Source organism: Panthera pardus, unplaced genomic scaffold (genome assembly GCF_024362965.1).
Source record: "Panthera pardus isolate Hobbes unplaced genomic scaffold, ASM2436296v1 HiC_scaffold_27, whole genome shotgun sequence".
NCBI classification, from domain to species: Eukaryota; Metazoa; Chordata; class Mammalia; order Carnivora; family Felidae; genus Panthera; species Panthera pardus.
The window spans coordinates 26,058,291-26,074,240 of NW_026526843.1; the positions used below are offsets into that span (position 1 = coordinate 26,058,291).

Consider the following 15,950-nt stretch of genomic DNA (forward strand, 5'->3'; position numbering starts at 1 on the left):
GATCATGATCTCACGATTTGGGAGTTCAAGCCCCGCATCAGGCTCTGCACTGACAACGTGGAGCCTACTTGGGATTCTCTCCCTCTCTCTCTGCCCCTAACTCATGCTCGCTCACTCACTCTCTCTCTCTCTCTCTCTCTCTCTCTCTCTCAAATAAAAGTAATTTATGGCATGAGACTACTAGAAATTTGAACAATGACTGGGTGTTTAATGAAATTAAGAAATTATGTTTACTTTGGAAAAGATCTAACCATTTTGACTGCTTATGACATCCTATTGTATAACAATCAATTGATCTCATTTTCTAATTATAGATGTTGTTTTGACCTTTCCTCTATTCAAAACCTGCAATGGTCAAATTCTTTTATGGTTCTCCATGTACACATGTGTAAGTTTCTCTAGGGTATCTACCTATGAACAGAATTACTGGATCATAAGATAGGGAGAATATTAAATGTTACTAGACACTGCCAAATAGCTTCACAAAGTGGTCTTGTATCAATTTACGCTATCACCAACAAGGATAAAAGTCTCCTTCTCCACATCTTTGACAATACTTTGCACTATCAGACTTCTTAATTTTTGCTAATCTGCTACGTGAGAAATGATTTTTCATTGTTTTATAATTTCGATTTCTCTGGTTAATAGTGCTAATGTAATTTTTAAATGAGATAAATTTATATATAATAAAGTACAGAGAACTTAAGAAGACAGTTGGATCAGTTTTGCAAATTAATGCAGTCACATAACCTACACATCTATGAAGATAAAGAACATTCCCATGATCCTACAAATTACCTTATGTCCCTTTTCCCATTCAACACCCCCAACCCTAAAAGTAACCACTACAGGGATTTCTACCACAAGAGAGTAGTTTTGTCTGCTTCAGAAAATCATGTAAAACCTACACAATCTTTCAGTGCAAAATACTGGTAGACTTTCAGAAGAGGTACTATGAGTTACTCATATTCCTCTGCCCTTTTATACCTCAAAGAGGGGAGTAAATTTTGAGAATTTTCACTTGGGCTCTCTTAGAATATAAGTCACCATTTTAGGAGACCACACTAGAAAAGAATTCTGTCTAACTGGTCTGCTGAGGATAGGACTAGTCGGTTAAAGCAAAAAAGATAAAAAGGAAACTTCTACTTTCCAGTGTAGTCACAGCTCGACACAGAGACTAACATGAGCCTGGATGAATTACTGATATTATTGTCTATTAGGTTAAGGTGAAGAATGCAGATAAGAATACATAAAGCATTCAAGTAACAACTCTAAAGCCACAACTACACTGAAGGGCAACAAAGGAATTAAAATGGAGTAGTACGCATAAAATACAGTTATAATCCTTAAATTGTAGAATTTTTTGATGCATAAAGTATTTTGTGCGTTAATGTAATCCTACAACTGTGCAGAAGGGAGAAAAACCAAGTGTAACAATTCATCTTTAAGAATTTCAAAACAGAGATGCGTGGGTAGCTCAGTTGGTTGAGCATCTCTTGGTTCTGACTCTTGGTTTTGGCTCAGGTCATGATCCCAGGGTTGTGGGACAGAGCCCCCCATCGGGCTCCATGCTAGGCTTAAGATTCTCTCTCTCCCTCTCTCTCTGCCCCACTTTCCCATTCGCACACACTCTCTCCAAAACAAAACAAAACAAAACACACAGGAATTTCAACACAAACATAAATAGAATATTTTTAGCAAATACATACACCGTTCTTTTGTCTTGTCGGAGTAGTTTAGAAGAAAATTCGCTCAAGATATCAAGAAATGCCAAATTTAAAGGTGGATGGCTCTCTCCTTGTGGGTTAGGCTCTTTAAAAGCAAATTCTATGCCATCTCTGCAACAACAAAAAAACAAAACATTTAAGGTTCACAATACGAAATTTAGTAACACAGAAAGGAAATTTCTCTCTATATATAGTTTTGTTCCACTATTAAGATGTTTCCTCTGCCATGCATTTAATCTGAGGAATAAAGAGAATAAGGAGCCTATAGTGTGAGAATGAGCAAGTACATGTACATTTTATGTCACTGTTATTTTAAAACTAAAACACACAGAGGAATACACACACACCAGCTAGCATTACTTTGAATGTGGTTTGGTATATCTACATTCTTGGATCTCTTCTCCAAAGAAAACAGCCCAAATTCTCTCATGTAATGATCAATATATAGTCTGTATTTTTCAAGACATAAGGAGACCTACTATGACGCTTAAAACTAATTTAAATATTATTAAAAAAATACTTCTAACATTGCATTTAAGAGTCAATTTCAAAATTTAATTTCACTTAGGGCCCATTTTAAATATATTTATTTAGTGACAAATACCTCTAATCAAGACAACAACCCAATGTTATATTCTTATAGTCTATCAAAAATGTAACTGTGTAAAAAACAATCCGATGAAATTGGGGAGGAAGGAATGGAAGGCTACTACAAGAAGAAAATAATATATTACTTTCTCAAAATAATCACTACATGTGTGGTCCTTAAATAATACCTAAAATTATCATCCAATATATTACAGAAAGGCATAAAAAGGAATTTGAGATGTTCAGAACAAAGTAAAAGGAGAGAGGGAGTATGGGGTATGGGACTAACTTAAAGAAGAAAAATACCTGTAGGGAGATATTTAACACATTTATAACTAAGTAAGCAAGGAGTAAAAGAGACACAAATGAAACAAAGAGCTTTCGTGAAAGAGAGTCCAAGCCTCTTGATATTCCCAAAGGCCAGGCTCTTCATCCAGAATTAAGAAGTAAAGCGTATTACTATCCACGTGCTGGTTATGTTAAAACTCTAAAATATACTCCTATTTAAAAGCATGATTGAATGCTAAAATATATGACCAAAATAAAGTCAGATAATTTTCAATTTTGATAAGGGCAAAAAATAAATGCAGGCAGAAAGAAGGCTGTGGCTCAAAACAAGGGAAAAGAGCACTACAAAATAGAAAACAGAACCACAGAAAGAGAAAAATTGAATCAAATCTCAAAAATTTCTCTACCTAGCAGTGAGATTATAATAAAAGCTATTAAAAGAGATTTTATAATACCTGATGAATATGTGTTGCTTTTCTTCACATAATTTATAAGGATTTTTGTATTGTTTTAATTAAAGCAAAGACTTTCTATAAAAGAAGTTTTAGTCCCAATACATGTGTTAACGGAGATAGCATTATTACTGGTTCTCAAGAAAGGAGATATGCCACAGATTTGAAAAAAAAATAATAAAGCATCAATTGAATTTGGTTATTCTAAACAAAAGAAGTAAATACAAAAAAATTTCATGATTAAAAAACAGGAGAGCTGAATAAAATATTTGGAGATTACTTGTGTAGCATAGCAATGGCCTCCCTTGTTTTCAACTGATCGAGTCCAAAAGTTAAAGCAAAACGTCGAGCAAGTTCTTTTATGCCGCTAAATGTTGAGGACGATCTATCAAAATTATAGCCGTTTTCCTGTATCATTTCATTGAAAAGCTGTTTGGGAAAAAAGAAAGCATGTTAGAGTTTTGTAGTAAGTATAGATTACTAACATCTTTTAAGATCTCATATTCTTTAGGTGATCCATAAATGGGGCATTGTATTTTATTCTAAAACATGGATTTTTAAGAACATGATAGAAATGACCAAAATTACAGTACTTCATACATTCAGACTAGAGGGAGTTACTGACATTAAGAACTCTTTAGGTTAATTATGGTATAATTCTATTCTGCTGGAATTAACTGGATATTAAAACAGCATATAAAAATATAAAGAAAAAGGAAACCCACTCCATTATTAGGCAACTATGTGTTACTTCCCATTTAAATAATGAATCTTCACATCAAGAACTTCCATCGTAAGTAAGCACAACAAAATATAATTTTCAACTACCAAATGGCCAAGGTTTTCAACAAATAATGGCTACTACTGATAAGACTATCATGCAACAAGCACTGTGACCTGCTAGAAACATAATTGAAAGATAACCTTTCTAGAGAGCAATCTGTATTGAAAACTGTAAAAGTCTGATGTCCTTTATGTAAACAATTCTAATTACTGGACTTTACTCAAAGGAATAATAGTATCTGTGCACGATACATAGGTACAAAAATGTTTTGGTGTTATTTATAATGGCAAGGATAGTAAAAGACCTCAATGCTAAACAAGGAGAGATACTGATTAAATTATGGTCCTTGTATAAAATGGAATACTATATAGTCATTTAAAATGCTCAAAAAAGGGGCGCCTGGGTGCCTCAGGCGGTTGAGTGTCAGACTTTGGCTCAGGTCATGATCGTGCGGTTTGTGAGTTCAAGCCCCACATCAGGCTCACTGCCGTCAGCACAGAGCCTGCTTCAGATCCTCTGTCCCTCTCTGTCCCTCCCCCACTTGCACTTTCTCAAAAATAAATAAAACATTACAGGAAAGTAATGGCATGAAAGTGTTATTGCTTTATTAACATGAAAAATTCAGGCTTAGAAAATAGAATGCATAATATGGCTTAATTTTTTATAAAACTTAAGGTTTCATATAGGCATAAAAGACTAAGAAGGCTATTAAAAACTAAAAATGTATTTGTTAGGTGAAAAACAAGGATGTTGTATTTTTTCTAGTTCCTATATTTTCTAAACTTTCTACAGGGAGAAGCTATTGGTTTATAAGAGAAGAAAAGTTACTTAAATGTCAACCTTAAATCCTTTTAAATTCCATTAACGTTTTTTCAATATTTATTTTTGGGAAACAGAGGAAGAGAGAGAGCACACACGTGAGCAGGAGATTGGGGGGAGGTGGGAGGGAAAGAAAATATCCCAACAGGCTCCACACTGTCAGCACAGACATGACATAGGGCTCAAACTCACAAACTGTGAGATCATGACCCAAGCCAAAATCAAGAGTCGGACGCTTAACCAAATGAGCCACCCAGGGACCCCTCTATTGACTTTAATGAAGAATATCCAGGGGCGCCTGGGTGGCTCAGTCGGTTGAGCGTCCAACTTCGGCTCAGGTCATGATCTCATGGTTCGTGAGTTTGAGCCCCACGTCGAACTCTGTGCTGACAGCTCGGAGCCTGGAGCCTGCTTCAGATTCTGTGTCTCCCTCTCTCTCTGCCCTTCCCCCACTCATGCTCTCTGCCAAAAAGAAATAAACATTAAAATAAAAAATTTTTTTTAAATAAAAGAATATCCAGGGGCACCTGGGCGGCTCAACTGGTTAAGCATCTGAATTCGGCTCAGGTCATGATCGCATAGTTTGTGGGTTCGAGCCCCACGTTGGGCTTTGTGCTGACAGCTCAGAGCCTGACGCCCGCTTTGAATTCTGTGTCTCCCTCTCTCTCTCTGCCCCTCCTCTACTTGTGCTCTAGTAAACATTAAAGAATACCCAAATATGCAAATGGGATTAAGAAATTCAATACCTAGATTTCTTAAAAGGAAATTTATCAAACTGAAATAGGTTGGGTTATGTTCTATACGCATTCGGTCTCCAGAGACAAACGCATATTAAGCAAATGATTTTTACGAAGTTAAACTTGCCTCACCACTGTCAAAATGAAAATGAGTATTGTGGTTTGATTATAAAACTGATAAATGCTCATTAAGGTAAATGTGAAAATGAAAAAAAAAAAAAAAAACAGTAAAATTCACTTGAAAACTACCAAAGCAAGTTAACCACAGCTAAAATTTTGGTGATGATTTTTCCAGATAGATATACAGAGAAGTTCAATTTTACAGGGATGCTGTACTATACTCTTTTTCATTTTATTCTCAAACTATATATTTGATCTTTACACATTAGTGAAAGTGAATACAGATCTACACGACTTTTAAGTGCTACACCAAAAAGGAAAAAAACAATTTTAAGTACTACACAATAGTCATTGCAAGAGATGCATTGCACAATATAGTCATCTAATATCTTATTGATAGACATTTGGATTATTTCTAATTTCTTGCTATTCTAAACAACCCTGCCATGTGTGATATTATATACCTCTTTTTGCAAACTTGTCCTATTACCACTTTGGATAAAATTTTAAAAGCAGAATTGAAGCGTGGCCAAAAATGGCATACACGTTATACATTTTGATATACACTGCCAAACAACTGCCTACCAGGAAGCTTGTACCAACACATACTGCTGACCGTACCTATTTCTCCCACATCTTAGATAGCTCTAAGTGTTGCCAGTCTGAAAGCAAAAAATGATCTCACTTGCACAATGTCTACTAGTGAGACTCAAAATCATGTATTTCTACTTTCATGAACTGTGTATTGCATCCTTTGTCCAGTTTTCTACTTGTTACCTTGAAAACTCTTAGATGTTAATTATGTTTAACCAAGTTGATACTTTGTATCTTACCTGTTGCAAACTGAGAATAAGGGTCTTTGCACACTGAATTTTGTCTATCTGCCTTGTTTTACTCATCGTTTCTTTTATGATGTCTCCATAGTCATTATAATACTAGAAAAGAAATTTGTACAAATTAGAGCCTTATCTCCTAAAACTTTTGGACAATAAGGCTAATTTTATGTTAGCCATGTGAGTATGCCACAAAGTATGCCACAAACTTACACATTCAGAGGCAGAATAAAAATGTTACTAAACTTTAAAATAATTTCTAAGTATATAATCCCTAACACCAGTAAATTCTGAAACAGTTGAGACCCAATCACATTAAGCTCCAGATCTGGTTTTAAGGAGGTGCGGAGTAAAACACTAAGTAATCAGGTTATGCACATTGTCTGAAATAGCACAAAGGATATAAACAAAGTTCTTGTGCTCTTTGTGAACTATCAAGACAATGAATATAATCCCAGTTACATTTAGAACTTATTCATTGTTACAACAGGCCCACAGGTCACATGCAGTTTCCAACTTTATTAATTTGGCTTATGGAAACTAACAGCCTGTTAACATTTAAAAGAAAACTCATTGTGTGTGACATTTGTGTTATACATTCATCGCACATGAATTTTTTTCTTCTAATTTAAGACCTTGTTTCAAAATGAATACAGAACTATCAGAGATAACAGGATAACCATACCCTTATGACTAATAAAACTGATTTTACAATACCTAAGTCAAAAAGTTTAAACTTGTAAAATGACTTCACAACCTTAGTTTTTTTTTTAAAAATCTAAAAACAATAATGCCAAATAACTTAAATTCCAAATTTACAATGGTTCTAAGAGAGTTCTATCATGTAGCAAAATATTTCAAAGAGAGAACTAATTAATTAGGTTTTGACAAATTTATTGCATATTTAGTGACAGCAAAGTCTTAAAAAGTTCACATTTATAATTAGATTTTACTTGAGAAAGGATTAAAGAAAAACTATCCTACCACATTTAGTCATATTTCATTAGTACCGCTAATAATATCCTTTCTACTACCACTTAAAAATTAGAGAATCTCACAGGTACTTATGAAAATTGTGAATAACCCACTGTGAATCAAATCAGATTTTCAAAGCCTAAAGGAACCTTAGTTATCACAGTGGAACAGATGAAGAAAGACAGGACACAAAAGGTATTGAATTACTCAAGGTCACGAGCTGCATAGTAACCAAGCCAGAACTATAGCAGCTAGGTCTCCTGACTCCTGGAACAATACCCTTTTTATGCTACATCAAGCAGAGGAGGAACATCATCCTGTTGTCTTAAACCAAATCACAAAGGTAATTTCTAACAGTGCTAGTTAACCTAAGACAACATGTTTCCAATATTGTAAAAGATGTGAACCAACAAATCCAAAATGTCCATTAATGGAAGAGTAGAAGTATGAGGTCATGTTACCGAAAAAATTAGATTTTAAAAGAAATTTTACTTTATGCTAGAAAAGTAACTTACCGTTTAAAAAATTCAATGGCAATCAGGCATAAAAGCCAGTGTTACACTCATTTTCTTTTAAGCATTATAAAAATAAGTTGCTATCCATTTTTCAACTTTACCTTCATATACTGCTTGAAGATATCTGCAGCTGTATTCATCTCCACCACAGTATATACAATTAGCTTACAAAATGCTGCAAGTAAATTTCTTCTCTTGTGCAAAGCTTCAATTTTGCTGGCTTCATCCTCCTGTTGACCGTCTGAGAAAAAAAATTACAAACATTAAGCCATCTTGTATTTTACTTCTGCCATATGTATTTTTTAATTCTTACTATAAAATACCTTTATTTTGGAGAATTTGAAAAAATAAGGAAAAAGCATTTAAATGAAATGCAAATTATAGTCACTCTTAATATCTCAGTGAATGATCAGTTCCTTAATCCCAAGAGAGAAAATTTTTGTGAACTCAAACAGTAATCATAAGGCTGCCTGTTGAAGACATACATAACAGGAACAAGTGGAATGAGTCAGAGGAACTGATGTTTAGTGAAGTCAGGCTGAGCTTGCCCAACCCATTCATTCACTTGCCTAAAGGATAGTTTGCCAATGAGATCTGCAGACTCCGTGTCTTTGGTTAAGGCTCTTCACAGGGGACAGCCAAGCTCAGAAACCTTCCTATCCCTTCAAGGATGATTCGACCCTACCCTACCCTCAACATACTTATGTTATGCATATCACATATATTCAGTAAGTCTGGCCTAGGAACCATTCTTTTTAAGGTAACTTCACACATTTCTACTCAGATCCATTGTGTGAGATGTTGACATTCAGAGTTATCAAGGAGTAAGACTTACTTCCGACTGAATAGTCAAGGAAGCTGGACTATAGCCTCCAAGTACTGCCAAAAGACTCTTTCTAATTATTTGATACTGCAAATGAAATTGTGATGATACCTTTTATATATAAAGCTACGTATTTTCTTCTGGATAAATTTTACAAACGAAATTCCTTATAAAAACTATCTAATTTTGATTTACATTTCTTTGGTTAGCAGTGAAGTTAAAGTTTTTCGTGCATTGATTAGACATTTATATTTCCTCTTTTGTGAACAGTAGGTGCATATCCTGTCAGCTCTTCAATATAACATCACCAATATCAAACAACTAATTTGTGTAAAGTAAGAATGTTCTTTAAAACAAATATTTTACCCGGTCTCTGATGATCCTTGATAACTGCTAGTAAGTCAAAACCAAATTTTGAGAATAGGAATTTCAGACAGAGCATCAGAAAAAGTTATCATGAGTGCATACTCCAGAATCCCAAAGCCATTTGATTAGAAACCTAAAATGTATTGTTTACTCTTTTAAAAGATTGCACTGAATATACCAGCTTTGTCTAAACATCTCTGTGATTGTAATGGATTTCTATACGATACTGTTTCCAATCACTGTTTAGTACTACTCTTAGGAAGTACATGTATTCAGATGTTTTCCCCCTACAGACTAAATTGCCCAGATATTAAGAGTTTTTGAGCTCTGATTTTGGGTTTGTTTTTAAAGTTTATTTATTTTTTTGGTAGTCTCTACACCCAAAGTGGGGCTTGAACTCATGACCCTGAATAAAGAATCACATACACTTCTGAGTCAGCCAGGCACCCTGGTTTTTTTCCACTTCTTACTGAAAACCAGCCACTTGTAAGGATTAAACAATGTTAGAGATTTATCTCACCCACTGGGCCTCTCATAGATGTTAGCTGCCATTGTTATTTTGTGTTGTCATTGCCTCTAGAAGCACTCTCTGTTTTATGCTCCCCTTCTCATGAGATGTAGACAAACAAATCAAATAAATAACCATGGGTCTACAACATCAGGGGTTAGATGAAAACGAAAAGCAATGGAAACTCATGTTCCTGGTGGGAAAATAAAACAATACAACAACTTGGAAGAATAATTTCACAACATGTGGTCAAGTTAAGACACACACAGACTATATAATCTGGCAATTCCATTCTTAGATATGCACTAGAAAAGCATTTGCACGTGTGCTCAAGGGGAAAAGTGTAAGAAAACATTTGTTGTAGCACTACAATAGGGAAAAAATTGATAACAACCTAAATGTTCCTCAATATAAAAATGGATAGGGGTGCCTGGGTGGCTCAGTCAGTTAAGCGTCCGACTCTTGATTTCAGCACAGGTCATGATCTCACAGTCATGGGATCAAGACCCATATCAGGCTCCGTGCTGAGTGTGGATCCTGTTTTGGATTCATTCATTCATTCATTCATTCATTCATTCTCTCTCTCTCTCTCTCCTCCCCCCCAAAATAAAAAAAAGGAAATAACATAAAAATGGATAAAGTAGAGTTAATTCATATTATGTAACAGCAGTCAAGATGAATAAGCTATAACCATGACAACACTGACAGATTTCAAAAATGTTAATGCAAAAAAACAAGATGCAAAATAAAATGTTCAACATAATACCATTTATGTGGAAACTAGTAACATAAAATAAACTATATATTATCAGACATATAAACTTCTAATAATAAAATTAAAAAACAAAGAATGATAATGGCAAATTCAGAATAGCAGTTATCTCCAGGGAAAAAGAGTAATAGGACTGGGCAGGGATAAAAACAAGGATTTCTTTTGTATCTACCCTTTATTCCTTCAAAAATAAAAATCAGTAACAAATAAGGCAAAATTTGACAAGTGCTAGTGGTAGATATGGACAAATGTGTTATATATTTTTCAAAAAACTGGAATACATTTCATTTTTAAGGTTTAAATAGGAAAAAAAAGTCCAATAAGACTGAGTATAATTTCAACAAGCTCCTAGATAACTCAGGAGTATTGGCAAGCTTATTCTCTTCTAGTTTCATGGTATAAATGTAGTAGAGGCAGTCACCCAATTAACAAAAAGGGTGGTAAACCAAAACCGATTTTGTATCAGTTTTTGGAATGCAACTATGCTTTCCCATAGAAGTTTTAAAAAACTCCTACTCATCTCTTTTAGGATCTGATTCAAATGTTAGCTTATTTCAATGGTTTGACTCCCAGGCCAGTTAAAACTTTCTCTACAAGCCCACAACAATGTGAACATGCCTCTATTACTTATCAAATTGCAGTGAAATTATTTGTGTTTAGATACGTCTTTTCAGGGCACCTGGATAGTTGGTTAAGCATTTGACTTGATTTCGACCCAGGTTATGATTTCGTGGTTCAGGAATTCGAGCCTCAAGTCAGGCTCTGTGTTGACAGCTTGGAGCCTGCTTGGGATTCTCTCTCTCCCTCTCTCTCTGCCTCTCCCCTGAATGTGCTCTCTCTCAAAATAAATAAATAAACGTTTTAAAAAAAATAGGTATGGCTTTTCCACTTGAATTCTCAAAGGAAAAGCCACTGTTTCATTTTTTTTTATAACCATAGCATCTAGTATACTGCCTGCTGACCAATAAATGTCAAATAAATGTTAAAAAATAAAAGTCTAACTAAACCAACGGCTCAAAGTAAGAGGTAAAAAATTTTTAATGTTTATTTATTTTTGACAGAGACAGAGCAGGAGCAGGGGAAAGGCAGAGAGAGAGGGAGACACAGAATCTGAAGCAGGCTCCAGGCTCTGAGATGTCAGCACAGAGCCCGACACGGGGCTCGAACTCACAGACCACGAGAGCATGACCTGAGCCAAAGTCGGACGCTCAACCGACTGAGCCACCCAGGCGCCCAAAGGTAAAAAGTTTTAAGTAAATAAACTTCAATACATGGACTCTTAACCAATGTTTCTGCTACTCTAGGTTTCTTAATTCTGTTTTAGCTAAATTTTAATACTTGAGAAACAAAGCTGGTTATTGATAAAAATAAGCTATAAGCCATGTCTAGAATTGTAGGCGTTTAGAATCTGATTTGCAGTGATGTGTCATTATATGTATGGAGATTCATATATATTGATGTTATACTGCACTTCAAATTAAAAACAAACCGAGAAAGAAGCCACCCAACACTGTTTTTCCATGACCTCTTGTTCAAGTAAGGCATCTGTGTATGTAATTAGGGTAGGAAGAGTAATTTAACACTAGGCAAGGCTGGTGCAATTATTTTCCTGTGAACATTCTGTACTGCCCCAGACATTTACAGAACAGTTTCAAACATTTTCTAACATTGAGAAATTATACAGTTTAATACAACAAAAAGGTCACTTAAAGAAACACTTTATTCTGTTCAAACTACCTGAAAACTGGTAAGAAGATATCACATTATCTTTACAATATTACAAAAAATTAATAGAAATGTGCCGGAACATGAACCTGTGTTTAAAGTTTTCAGAGTAAAATATCAAATAGTATTCTACCACTTCCTTAAATTTCTGCTGGATACAAAGGTTTAACAAAAAGATATCAATAAAATTACCTGCGCTGTTATTATCATCATCCTGTTCAATGAAGACATGATCCAGAATAAAGCTGAGCAACTCAGACTGCAATGAAGAATCAGGGGTGTAAACTAATGGCTCTAACATGTCCCGTCCTCCAGACATAATTTGATGGCTGAAGATCATCAGAATATCACACAGAATAGTGAAGGCCTATTAAAAAAAAGTACAGCATGCTATAATTCAAGGTTTCTCACCAACTACCACAAGAGACATATTTAACACAAAAACAGAATCTAACTTTTGCTTAAAAAAATTAGTTTAGTATTTTACTGAATTTTTAAAGCTGAAGAATATAATTTTCATAATAATGATTACTAATATGTGCAATCATGTTTTACTAACTGCAAGGTAACTTCACAAATATTGTTCCTTTTCAGCAACCTTTAAGTGACGTGAACATATTAACACTGCCAAAACATGCAGTCAGGAATCAACCATAGGTTTTCTGACTCCAAATCCCATTCTACACTATATGACCGTATCTCACGTTATACATTCCTAAATATGAAATAACATATAAACTTGGAATGTCCTAGAATATCTCTTAGAAGAGAGATCACAAAGTCTCTGGTACTTTTTAAGCATGCTCATTCTCATTATGTGTGGTAATTAAGTAGAGAAAAAACACAACCAATTATGTGCCTCCTTATTACTCATCAGGCAAACCTGATAATATCATAATAAACATAAAGCTAATGCTATATCTTAAGGAGCTTTATAAAAACGTGGCCAGGAGTTTTAAATGGACTCAAACACTAGTAAAAATAGAAAGAAACCGGAAAATTTTAATTACCTATTGGGAAAGGATTGTAATCAACATAGAATCTCGGGGTCGCAAAGTCAACAGTAAAATACATTTGAAGGAAGACTACTGCTAGACAGATTCTAAGAGTATACTACAGAGCATAAAGCAGATCTCATTTATGGTTTTACCTTTTTGGAACTAACCACATTAACTTTTTTCTCTTTCACTTTATGCTTTCATCTCTTCTTTCAGTCTCTTCTCATTTTGCTATTATAGTAGCCATTTATACCCATCAGGATATCTGAGTTTATAAAAACTTTTGCAACATATACAGTAAGAACACAAAGTGATAAGCATGTTGGTATTTACTAATTAGGTGAACTAGCAGGTCAAGTGAACTAACCAGGAACTATTTCTGGAAGCTGTTAGAAGACTGACACACAAGATAATTCATGACCAATATTTCATGACCAAATAATTGCCAAGGCCTGAACAACAGGTTATATAGATTACATATGATAACCCATAAGGAACTGTGTGAACACTATAAGAAATAGGGAATATTAAGCTCAGTATCTTGGTGTCATATGAAAATATATCAAGTAATATTTCATGTATTAAATTTGGATCCATGTATACCTCCATTAAAATCATATCCTAAGAGTTTAAACTCAATTTACTACCTACAGAAACGTTTCTTCCTTTCATGTGAAATGTAGAGATGAAAACTGAATTTCCAAATCCTTTATTGCTATAATTCAAAACTATATATTTAAAACCAGGAAATTCAGCAATTTAATAATTACAAGAATATACTTCATATTTTTGCATGAAAAACATGAAATTCAGTAACTGGATCTTGGCCATTTAACATTTTCTAATGTATTTATGCCCAAGCATGTATGTATGGGAGGGACAAAAGGGAGTTGGAAATAAGAAAATTAAGATTAACAGTTGGAAACTGACTGTAAATTTTTCACTATATAACTCCAAATACTTCCCTGAAATCAGTTTTGATATTCTAAAATAAAATAAAATAAAATAAAATAAATAAAGACAAGTAACAAACACAAAGGTGGAACAACTTTACTGATCGCTTTATAGTTGGATGACTATATCTAAAATACTTTCATTGTAGCTTTAAGAATGCACTATATTCTAGGGGCGCCTGGGTGGCTCAGTCGATTAAGCGTCCGACTTCAGCTCGGGTCACGATCTCACGGTCCGTGAGTTCGAGCCCTGCGTTGGGCTCTGTGCTGACGTCTCGGAGCCCGGAGCCTGGAGCCTGCTTCGGATTCTGCGTCTCCCTCTGTCTCTCTGCCCCTCCCCAGTTCATGCTCTGTCTCTCTCTGTCTCAAAAGTAAATAAAAACATCAAAAAAAAAAAAAAAAGAATGCACTATATTCCACTAGGACACAGCAAAGACAGTCATAAGAGGAAAGTATATATCAATCCAGGCCTTCCTAAAGAAGGAAGAAAGGTCTCTGGGGCGCCTGGGTGGCGCAGTCGGTTAAGCGTCCGACTTCAGCCAGGTCACGATCTCGCGGTCCGTGAGTTCGAGCCCCGCATCAGGCTCTGGGCTGATGGCTCGGAGCCTGGAGCCTGTTTCCGATTCTGTGTCTCCCTCTCTCTCTGCCCCTCCCCCGTTCATGCTCTCTCTCTGTCCCAAAAATAAATAAAAAACGTTGAAAAAAAAAAAAATTAAAAGAAGGAAGAAAGGTCTCAAATACACAATGTAACCTTACACTTTAAAGAGCTGGAAAAAGAACAGCAAATAAAACCCAAAACCAGCAGGACACAGGAAATAATGAAGATTAGAGCAGAAAGCAATGCTATTGAAACAAACAAAAAAACAGATCAATGAAACCAGAAGCTGGTTCTTTGAAAGAATTAACAAAATTGATAAACCACTAGCCAGTTTGGTAAAAAGAAAAAGGAAAGGACCCAAATAAATAAAATCCAGAATGAAAGAGGAGAGATCACAACCAACACAGCAGAAATACAAACAATAATAAGAGAATATCATGAGCAATATTATACGCCAATATTATACGCCAATAAAATGGGCAATCTGGAAGAAATGGACAAATTCCTAGAAACATATATACAACCAAAACTGAAACAGGAAGAAATAGAAAACCCAAACAGACCCATAACCAGTAAAGAAATCGAATTAGTAATCAAAAATCTCCCAAAAAATAGAGGAGTCCAGGGCCAGATGGCTTTCCAGGGGAATTCTACCAAACATTTAAGGAAGAGTTAACACCTATTCTCTTGAAGTTGTTCCAAAAAATAGAAATGGAAGAAAAACTTCCAAACCCTTTCTATGAAGCCAGCATTACCTTGATTTCAAAGCCAGACAAAGTCCCTACTAAAAAGGACTATAGACCAATTTCCCTGATGAACATGGATGCAAAAATCCTCAACAAGATATTAGCCAAATGGATCCAATGGTACATTAAAAAAATTATCCACTACGACCAAGTGGGATTTATTCCTGGGATCCAGGCCTGGTTCAATATCCGGAAAACAATCAATGTGGTTCATCACATCAATAAGAGAGGACAAAAACCATATGATCCTCTCAACAGATGCAGAGAAAGCATTTGACAAAATACAGCATCCTTTCTTCATAAAAACCCTCAGAAATTAGGGATAGAAGGATCATACCACGAGATATCATAAAAGCCATATACGAAAGACCCAACGCTAATATCATCTTCAATGGGGGCAAACTAAGCGCTTTCCCCCTAAGGTCAGGAACAAGACAAGGATGTCCACTCTCACCACCGTTATTCAACATAGTATTGGAAGTCTTAGCCTCAGCAATCAGACAACACAAAGGAATAAAAGGCATCCAAATTGGCCAGGAGGAGGTCAAACTTTCACTCTTCGTAGATGACATGATACTCTATATGGGAAACCCAAAAGGTTCCCCAAAAATCTGCTAGAACTG

General features: G+C 35.1%; 1 protein-coding gene across 8 annotated transcripts in view; it reads right to left on the reverse strand.

Moving 5' to 3' along the window:
* The window catches only part of STAG2 (stromal antigen 2), a 138,498-nt gene that overhangs the window by 17,443 nt on the left and 105,105 nt on the right, over nt 1–15,950 (reverse strand). For all 8 annotated transcript variants that reach the window (XM_019421805.2, XM_019421800.2, XM_019421806.2 and 5 more), the window contains 5 exons: nt 12,225–12,399; nt 7,940–8,079; nt 6,349–6,450; nt 3,336–3,484; nt 1,710–1,838 (listed from right to left, as the gene is read on the reverse strand). In XM_019421805.2, the coding sequence (XP_019277350.1) occupies nt 1,710–1,838; nt 3,336–3,484; nt 6,349–6,450; nt 7,940–8,079; nt 12,225–12,399 (695 nt within the window). The remainder of the gene's footprint in view (nt 1–1,709; nt 1,839–3,335; nt 3,485–6,348; nt 6,451–7,939; nt 8,080–12,224; nt 12,400–15,950) is intronic.